Below are 10595 nucleotides of genomic sequence, written 5' to 3' on the forward strand. Positions count from 1 at the left end.
ACTAAATCATAAATCACTGGAGAAATTTTAATGAAAGTTGCAGAAATTATTCATTGGATGTACGTCTAAAACTGACTGGAGTCAATCCAATTTAAGATGGCTACCACAGCCAACTGACCTTAAAAAACACACAAAAATGTCCATGTCTAAGTTGGTTTTACAGATATTGAACTAAAAGTTGGTGTAGTAGTAGATGAGAGTCATTCATAAAACATACTATGACTATTGCATCATGCAGTATTGCATAAGAGGCATAATGTCATTTATGATGTTTGAGCAAAGCAGCTACAACTCCTGACATGAAGGCCGTGGGCGATATGCATTCCTTCATGGAATGCTAGGCCTTTAATGTTGAACAATGTTTTGGAGGATGTTTTTAATCAAGAAACTAATTTCACTACTCTTGACAAATATCCGTTTTCTTCAGTAGTTCATCATGCAAGCGTAGGTCAGCATGCACAGCAAACATCCGGACTCTCCAGCTCAAAAGGCTGCATAAGCTCTCGGAAAGGATGATCTGTCGCCACACAACAAAACAAATAAAACAACAAAGCGCGTCGCGGTCTTGGGAAATGAAATGTCCTGCCTTCCGTCGTGCCCAGAGACCTTTTAAAAGCTAGCTGCTCAAGTTTAAAGACCCCAAACTTTTTACAATTACAGACACTTGGTCAGTTTACCGCCAAGTGTTTGACCTTTACATCATAAACACGGTAGAGTCATGTCGGCTGTTATGAATACACAAGCTGGTCTTTTGAGCTCAGTGGGCTCACCGGGAGCACATATTTGGGAAACACTGTTAATGTGAGGTGACAAGTTCTCCGATCTAATCAAGGAGGCCAAACAGAGAACATTTCAGTCGCCTTAACCTCTTCACACAGATCAGTCCGTGCTGATCTGGGTTTATAGATCCATCCGTCGCCGCTCTCACATGAAAGTAGAGCTCGTCTTCTTTGTGTGGCACTGAAGCAATACAAAAGCCAGTTGGTTTCACTCCTTTTAGATAATAATGTATTTAACAAGCTGCTCACAGTTCTTAGATCAGCTTTAAATATTTCTCTACAGCCATCAACTCATCACAATCACAGCCTTTTTCCCACAAATACAAGTTAATACACCATATAAACTACAATCTCCTGACTGTTTTATGGTTACATCCTCATCCACATATTCATGCTCTGAACAAGTTCTATTAATTTGCTTATGTTAAAGTGTGCCTTCCTACCAACCTAACTTTAATTGCAAATTCTACCGGGACTGACTGTTTTAATGGGTTGAACAACTTCACTTTCCAGGCTGCTGTTTCTCAACCAAACACACAGCAGTTCCCTTCAGTTTTACTAAACTAATTATCTGGATATTTCTACGCTTTTTTTTTTTTCACTTCCCAGACTTTTACTGTCTAATTTAATAATAATGATCTCATTACTGTTTGTTGTGAACGTCAGAGTGCTGTCGGCTCTGTCAGTCCAGTGGCATTTGTCAAAACTTTGGGTCAGATGTGATAATGCTTTACCCAGCGGCCAAAAGGCGCAGGACACATAAATCACCTGCTTTTCGGGGGAATTCTACCTTGGGTGCACAGCATTATGGGAGTTTGAAGAAGTAACTGCGTTTTGCTGATAGAGCTCAACATACAAAACTTCTCACGCAGCGCAGACTTTTTTTTTTATGCTGTCGTTTAATTCTAAGTAAAAGGATGATCCTTTTTTTTTGCATTTAAATGTACAAAGCCGGCATATAACAGCCTTTAAACCACAGCTGTTTTAATTTTTTTTATCCTCATTTTGCTGTGTTAGCTAGTTTTCAAGGGGCATTTTATCAGCCCGTGTTTGCTCACAGAGACTCCGGTGTGTGAACGCCATCATCACTCAGACTGCAGCCCGCAGTTTTACGGCTCACTGCTGGCCACAGCCAAGACTCTGTTGTTTTCTGCACTCATCTGCTGTCACTGAGCTGTTGAGCATGAAAAATGTTTCACGGTGGCATCACAGGTGCTGCCTTCTGTTTGTGTACAATTAAGCTGGTTCCAGAGTATGATAATTGTTTCTGAAATTGTAAAAAAAAAAAAAAAAAATCATGGAGGAAGTCTCACAGCCAGATGGATGACATATGCATTGTTTTCCACTATAATTACCTCAAATTGGTTTAAAGTTTTTATGATATATGATCAACTACAGACAAAGTAGTTGATTGTTTCTAGGAAAGGTCATTACCAACAACTGATGGCCCCTTTCAAGCATCAATCTGCCATCTGTGACCTTTTATTTATTGAGTCAGAAGTGGTCCTTCTTTTTGCCGAGGAAGTGTATGAGGTTTGGTAGACATTAGGAAATAATGAGCAATGCATCCAGAGCTGTAGCTATACAAGTATCCCATCAGACTTTCATTACAATATTTAATTAAAGGTCTAGCATACCTTGAAGGAATGTGTATCACCCACCATCTTACATGTCAGAGTTTTAGACTTAGACCATCTTATGTTGCCATTGTGGTCAAACCTTGAAAATATGTGCAATCTCATGGGATACTATAAGATGTGATGCTCAGGGAATGTATTGTGAATGACTCTCAGCTACTACTACACCAAATTTTAGAACAATATGTGTAAAACTGAATGAATTATAGCCATTTTTGAGTATTTTAAGATTAGGCCATCCTGTATTGTGTTGGCTCCAAAAGTCAGTCAGTTGTAGATGTTCATCAGGTGAATATTTCCTCAAAGTTTCATTAAAAACCATCTAGTGGGTCGTGAGATATTTTGCTAACAGACAAAATTGACTGCAAGTAGTTTATGGCAATTCTTTTAAACAAAGATCGTGCATAATCTATTAGTACTCAGATTGTGGATTAGTTTCAGCTACTACTGCAACAGATCTTTAACAAGTATCTGTAAATTTGACTGACTTACAGGCATTTTTGTGTTTTTTAAGGTCAGTTGGCTCTGGCGGCCATCTTGAATCAGGTTGACTCTGGCGGTGGCAATAATTACCTCCGCCTAGGAGGTTGTTTTCGATGTTGGCTGGTTTGTCTGTCCATCTGTCTGTGTGTTAGCAAGATTACCTCAAAACTAATGAACAGATTTTGATGACATTTTCAGGAAATGTTGGGACTGTCGCAAAAAAACAAGTGATTCAATTTTGGATCCTACAATTTTTATTGACCCTATGGCCTTGGCGGAGGTTTGCGCTCTCCGAGTGCTTCTAGTTAGTTTTTAGTTGCCGTATAAATTGACCCAACAATTAAAGAAAACGTTGCTGATTAGCCGTTCGGAATGCATCACTTTGAAGTTTATGCATCCTGACTGTGTGTTGGAGGCGTCACCCTGAATGTGTGACAGTTTATTTGTGTGTTAGTGTCGTGTGTGTGTGTGTGTCTGTTTCTCCTCCCCATAAATTTCTAGCCCCCGTTCCTATACGCTCCCGCTGCTTCTGTAAAAGTGGCGAGCTTTACAGGAGGAGGTGAGGTAATGTGATCGTTACTGGAGCCCGTCACGCTTCAGTCTGCCGTGTCAGTAATGTTTACAGAGTGTGTGCATCTGCACCTGTAAAACATTCTCTTCGTATTCCTCCTTCTGTACACACACATACAATGTGTGTGTGTGCGCGCGTGGGAGGGAGCCACATGTAATTATGTATGACATTTGCTTGGCATTACCCATTATGATGAGATGTTAATAATTTGTAAAAAATAAACTGCAATAATCGAAACTGTTCCGTTCAGAACAAAACAATATTCCCGGTTTTCCTCAGGAGGTTTTCATATATGGTGTTTATGGAACTGCTGCACAAATTGACTCCAGCTGGATTCATCTGAGAGTTTACTTTGAAACTTTTTATATTTGGTGTTTTAATTGCATAAATTGTAAATAAAAATTTTTAACTAGAGCCTAATTAATTTAATTTTTCTTGAACTTTTGAGTTTAAAAAGCTAATTTATTGCCTTGTTGGCTCACCTGAAGTGATTTCATAGCATTGTCTAATAAAAAAGATGTGAAAACAATAATAAAATTGGACTTAATGATTAAAAAAGCATAATAAAGTAGAAATAAGTGATGCTTATGTCATATCCTTAGTGGGGTTTTTTAAGTCAGTATCACATTGGTAAATAAATAAATAAAAACTAATTTTAAAAGGATCCCCATTCCATATTGAGCCTAAGAAATATCAGTTTAAAATCATTTTGACAAATAATACAATCCAGGATTTATCAGTTTGTACCAGCAGTTTATGATGGGTTGTAATGGTGCAATACGGCTTTTATAAAATGTGAAAATGAAGACTATTGTGATAAATAGTTGTATAGAAGTCAGGGATGTGTGGATTATCAGTTGTCGTAACAAACCGAAGGCCTTGACTGTGAATACATCAGCAAGTAAGAATCTGGCGGAGCTTGGATGGAATTCTGAATCACCTGCTGTGATTCTGGTATTGATGTTCGGAGTCAAAATTTCCCAGCCTGAAGCATCAGTACACTGAGTTTTTTTGTTTGTTTGTTTGGGGTGGAGGGGGTGGGGTAAATTTATCAAATTCAGTAGAAAATGAGTGAAAACAAGATGATCTGCTAACTACGCAGCTCAAGGAACTTGGTGCAATTTTACAGAACTAGTAAAAGAGTTTTAAAGAGACGCATAAATGAGGTTAATGACAGCATCCAGACTGTGTCTGCAGAGGATATAAAGACAGATGATGTGAAATAAATTGATCACAAATAAATCTGTGAGCTAAAATTTATAGCATAACTAGTTAAAGTGATATAAACATGTGATCATTAGTGCCAAAGAGCTGCACTATATAAATATTGTATCTGCGTGGTTGTGAAATCAACAGGACCCTCGGAGTCTCTGGTTGCTGGAGAAAGGTTGCTCACTGTTGCTAAACAATTAATGTGGGTCAGATTGTAGAGTACATGCATTGTTTCCTTACGAGGCAAAGAAGACGCAGAATATAAGACAAGTATATTTATTTTAACATAATTATTCTAATCATATCTTGTGATCTGTTATAGGTGTGTGGCAGTTGTTCTCCTTTTTTTCCCCTCATGTTTTACTTGCTTTTTGTTGTGTGTGGGATACTTTTTGGATGTAAAACTTGAGGCGGAGGTTGCTCAGACACCAGTCAAAGGCAGAGGTCATTTGTATACGGCAGTGGTTTGTGCAGAAGGATTGTTTGGACTGATTTGCTGCTTTGTGTTGCAATCAGCTGAAGTCTTTCTTCTCTGTTCGGAACAAAGCTGAATCTGTGGAGGTAGAGAGGAAGAAAGGCCAGCACAAAAGAGTTTGGTCAATCGGGCTGATGAGGCTTTCATTAAATACATGTAGTTGTTGAGGCTGGCTTGAAAAAAACATAAAAAAACAGTTATTTTACAAGAGGCACTCAGTCTTAAATTCAGGAAACTCTCAGGAGAAGAAGGCGAAGTTCTTTTGATTCCCTGCAGCAACTCCCAGTCAAAGGAGTGGAAGCTTGTTTTCATCTCCAGTTTTCATTGCCTTCACAGGCTCTTCTCCAAGCTCTGGGATGTGTTTAGGAATAAGCTAAATTTATAGAAGAATGAAAAGAAATCCACACATGTGTACACCTGTTGGCAGCGAATGAGCCGAATAAAAGCTCGAGCTGCGTAGTTTCCGTTTTGATTTTTGCCACAAATGATCACAAAACCAGGAAACTTGACAAAAAAAAAAAAAAAAAAAAACGGGTGATATTAAAAACATTTAGCTATTTTCTGCTTTAGGAGCATGCTCTCATTTTGTTCTGCCTCCTGAAAGAGCTGCAGCTTTACTTCCTGCTGCCGCCGCTCTCTTTTAAACACCTTCTCTGAAACACTGAAGGTTCTGCTGAACTGAAACACCTTTTGCTGTATTTTTCTTGAAATTTGTAACATCCATGAAATTTTTTATATTTTCCCAAAGAGTAATTGAGACTTTATGAGTTCACCACATGATAAAACAATTTTTAAGTTAAAAAAAATATATATTGTTACATTATAAGTTGTGGAATTGAGAAAAATTGGGTGCAGAGGAGGGAGGGATTTCATCGAGTCCTGCAATATATTGAAAGTACACAACATTGCTTGTTTTATTTATTTGTCTCTATTATTGTATAGGAAAGCTTACATTTGAATAACTACATTGTCAATTATTTGAAGTGAAAGTTCACGATCAAGGCAATTTACTGTTTTTCTGTATCCAAGCAGCCCTGGTAAAAAGCCTGCAAAGATTGCTAGATTGGCAACAATACATCAAAACCTCACGATGACAGTTTCTAGCAGGCCTAGGCTCATTCTTACCAAACTTTGTCGATATTGGATTTAATTGGTATTGTTGATGAAGAGGAACTCTGTGAGGCCAGGTAATTATAAGCATAACAAAGAAGTTCAATTTCAGCTCAAGCCAATTAGTCCGTTCCTCTTTCAGCTGTCACCGAGTCCCTTACTGGAATCCTAAACACATGTCAAACAGAGACCGACTTCATTAGCAGTATTCATTAGAAAGCCCTAAACATGCACACACACACATGAGATATCTTATAGGATTTTATTCCTGTAGATTCAATGCAAAACCTCCCCGCCTTCAAAAAATCCAGGTCTCTAACCAGATCCCTCATGCTAATAGCTCATTATGTACACTGAGCTAACAAGCACATTTCCTCCTTGGGATAATGACCATTTTCCACTCATTACTTTTGTGATTTTTTGTTATTTTTTTTGGCAATTCTAGGCTCAAAATCTGCTTTTAATGTTGGCCTCCTTGTAAACTCTCATTTTGGGGTCATTTTCTTCCCCTCACCTTTTTTTGTGAATCTCACTAACAACATTATTTAAAAATTCCTTCCTGCTGGAGTTTTAATATGGAAAGTGTTGCTTTGCTTCTTGTCAGCACTGTGGAGCAAAGAAAAAAAAAAGTTTCCACCATCTGCTGTGGGGTTGTGCTGGGTTTGTCTCATGTTCCTTTGCGTTGTTTTACTCATCCTCAAAACACAATGTAATCCTAATGACGTGTCTTCTCTCAAACCTCTGTCTCTGAAGGCTCGTCCTACTTCTTCAAGGGGAAGGAGTACTGGCGAGTGCCGGGAAGTGACATGGAGGTGGAGGCGGGATACCCCCGCCTCATTGCCAAGGACTGGCTGCTCTGCACCGAGATGCAGTCGGACGCTCCGGACACGGAAGCTAAAAGCACGGAGACGAGAGTCAACGTGCACCGCCACCCGGACCACGCCGAGAACGGATACGAGGTGTGCTCCTGCACCTCCGACACCGCCTCGCCTTTGGCCTCCCGCCTCCCCCCGTCTCCTGTCTGGCTGCTGCCCCCCCTCTGGACGCTGCTACTGACCCTCTGCTCTGAACCGCTATGATGCTGAAGCGTGGGGGAAAGACTCGCTAATGAAGGGCCACTTGATGCTCAGCCAAAACAAACTGGAAGAATTTGTTCATATGAATACATTTTTTTTGTTTTGTTTATCTTTTTAAACTAAGGCGTTATTTATTTCACATGCCATTTATGGTCATTTAAAAAAGCCTTGCAGGTCAGATTCTACAAATTATTCTCCTTCTGTCGATAAGGTGAACCTTTAGGGATCAGTCTTCTGACAGCAACATTGCTACAGCCGTTTTTAGTTTTTAACAAACTTGAGTTGCACAGAACCACATGTTATACCTTTTTACGGCTGAACTGCCTCCTTTTTGCTAGTAGGCCTAACTGAACGAAGCTGTTCACGCATACATTTCATCTGGAAACATTTGGACAGGAACGCATTGTAGCTGTTATCCCTGGAACGTATACAGTTATATGAATATGTGTTTCTTATTCAAACTCACAGCTTAAATTTAAGAGTATTCACATCCAAATTAAAAAGAAGATCTAAAAACTACAATTTGTTTACTTTTGTTGGTTTAAATGCAGAATTTAACACAGCTATTTATATTTAAAACTTGGTCAAGTATCTTTTTTTAAGCTGTAATCAGATGACTGATTCATTACTCTGCCATATGTCTCACCTCTAAAAACAAATCCTTGATTTTATTTGTTGGTATTGTTGTTATAGTTATACTGTGAAGCACCATTCAGTCAACTTTGTTTCAGATCTTGCCCAAACTGGAATGCAGTCTCTTATTTGTAAAAAAAATAATATCCTCAAACAAACACACAACACTATTTCTACAAGTTTCTTCAGCCACATAAAAACACTGAAAACGACCCCAAGTGCTGTAGTAACCATGCCAGGCCTGTGTGCGGCGCCATAACACTGACACAAATACACAGAAAAAACAGGAAACAAGGCATGGGGCATGCACATGGAGCTTGCATGCTGGGTACAAACTGTAAACAATACAAGAAGACCACGAGGTGCTCGGGGTCATGAGTTTGACGTCATTGTTTTTAAAATGTTGTGTTTTGGCTGCCTACGGGGTGACGTTTCAAGATTTTTTTTCACTTTGGCTCCTCAACTCTATTTTTGTGTCGATTCAAGGCTGAAATTATTAAAAAATAAAATAAAAATTGGGCTTTCACAAAACTCCATTCTGGTGTGCACAGCACCACATTTAGGTAAATCTGAGCAGAGCGACCTTTAACCCCTCGCCGCTGCTTCGAATTAATGTCACATCAGCAATAAACACAAGTGACCTGGTGCCACTAAAAGGCTCGTATGCTGTTATGGTTCACTTTAGATTTTGAGTCATTTCTCTTCTCCAAACTCTGTTGTTTTCATTCTTGTGATATATTTGATTTATTTTTGCAAACTGAGATTTTTGAACAGGTTGCGTTTGGTTTGCATCTGTTTATTCAAACTCACAGTCATTCTTTTTCTTTTATTTATTTATATTTTTTTAAAGGGAGGGGGATCATGGCATGTCAACCTCCTTAACATTGTTCATAGCCTTGCCTAAATATTGTGAAGAAGTTTGTTGAATCCATGTCTTTATGTTTGTTGTTGATTTCTAGGCCTTTTTATAAAATCTTACTGAACCCGACTTTATCATTATAGTTTAATTTCCTCCTCAAAACTTACAAAACTGTCAATTTAGCCCTAATTAATGTTCCAGTTTGGTAGATTTGATTTGTTTTGTACCTTCTTTATTTGCTTCAGAAGCTTCTTTGACTACTTGTGGGTTCACAGCAGGGACTTTCAAATACAAATACGACAGAACTCCACACTGTAGGAATCGCCCTCATTTGTCCATGAAAAGATTCATGAGATAACTGTCTAATTACAGCCAATCAACTCGAATGTGAATACTCTTAAATTGCTGTTAAATTGAACTCCTCGTGTTAAAATCTCAGTGCTCAGGTATTGCTTTATCAGCCCGTACCAATATTCAAACAGTCTCTGTCCTTTAAAACACATTACTTATGGCATTATCTTGTTCATTTAACAAACTGTAAAGTGTTAAAACAACACATTTTAAATGGTCTTACAAGGTCTCAAACTGGAGAATCCAGGGATAGCTTCAGAAATATTGCGTCTGAGTTATGGAAAACTTTTTCTCATCCTACACTCGGCAAGAAGAGGCATATTTACCAAAATGTCATTCTGAGGCTTCAAGCAGAGACTAGCAAGCAAACTGCCTCCCAATATTTCTCAGCAGTCAGGTGGTTCTGCTGAGTTTCAGGCAGGCTGCAGTAAACATCAGTTATGACCACAGTTGAAATTTGGGTCAACCAATCCCAAAGGGAGAAACAGGATTGGTATCGAGCCAAATATAGAGTGAATCCAGGGTGAAGAGTGACACCCTGAGTTACCGTAGTTCGACAGCTGACTGACACCGCGGCAGCTGTCTTTGCAGACGAGCGTAAGGCGCCTTGGGATGTATTGTAGATGGATGGTTAGGTTTACAGGTGAACGGCCTTATGGGATCTCGACAGAAAGACGCGTGAATGGCACGTCGACAGGTAGATGAATGATATTTAGACTTGTGAAGTGTGAGCGGCGGAAACCTTACTCTGGGGGTGCGCAAAACACGACGAATGAATGTTAGAAAGAAATCCAAGGCTCCTGCTGTTGCTCAGCGCCATTGTTGTTGCTTTAAGTCCTTTAAATGAACTCCCAGTTCTGCATTTGTCACATAAAGCACTCCCAGCCAATCCCAGAGGTCGCTTTGGTTCATTGTTTTATTTTTTTTTTATTTTAGTTTATTATTTTTTTTATTTTTGGAATAAATATGAATATATTGTGAGTTCGTATTGCTTTGATGGGATGACATCTTGTGGAGCATTTGCCCACATCGGTTCCAGCTCCTCGTTGTGACATCCATCACAGACCTCACACGGCAGCCAACAGATTTATTATTGTTGCTGATATATTTACCTACACTTTAAATATAGATACAGATATATTTGAGTCGAAATGTTCAATGGTTGTTGCAAACCAAGTGGACTGTGTATATTTCAAGCTGTGTTTTCTAATGTAAAATATTTTTGTAGAAAAAAATAAAGAAATGAAGAATCTGAACGATTTGCTGACTAATTTTGGTCGCAGGAGTGTGTGCTGAGGGAGACTGCTTTGAGTACTCTGTCCTGTGGCTGAGTGTGTAATTATTTTAGTGCTACTGAAAAGCAACTCATGCTTGAAGATGGATGAAGGTAATGTAAAAGCCTGCGGACA

At 39.0% G+C, this 10595-nt stretch overlaps 1 protein-coding gene across 1 annotated transcript in view; it reads left to right on the top strand.

Moving 5' to 3' along the window:
* LOC108232540 (matrix metalloproteinase-17) overlaps positions 1–10440 on the top strand; it is an 89444-nt gene extending 79004 nt beyond the window's left edge. The window contains exon 10 of the mRNA XM_017410418.2: positions 7021–10440. Within this exon, the coding sequence (XP_017265907.1) occupies positions 7021–7346 (326 nt within the window). The 3' untranslated portion in view covers positions 7347–10440. The remainder of the gene's footprint in view (positions 1–7020) is intronic.
* The last annotated feature ends 155 nt before the right edge of the window (positions 10441–10595 follow it).

Source organism: Kryptolebias marmoratus, linkage group LG14 (genome assembly GCF_001649575.2).
Source record: "Kryptolebias marmoratus isolate JLee-2015 linkage group LG14, ASM164957v2, whole genome shotgun sequence".
Classification (NCBI taxonomy): Eukaryota; Metazoa; Chordata; class Actinopteri; order Cyprinodontiformes; family Rivulidae; genus Kryptolebias; species Kryptolebias marmoratus.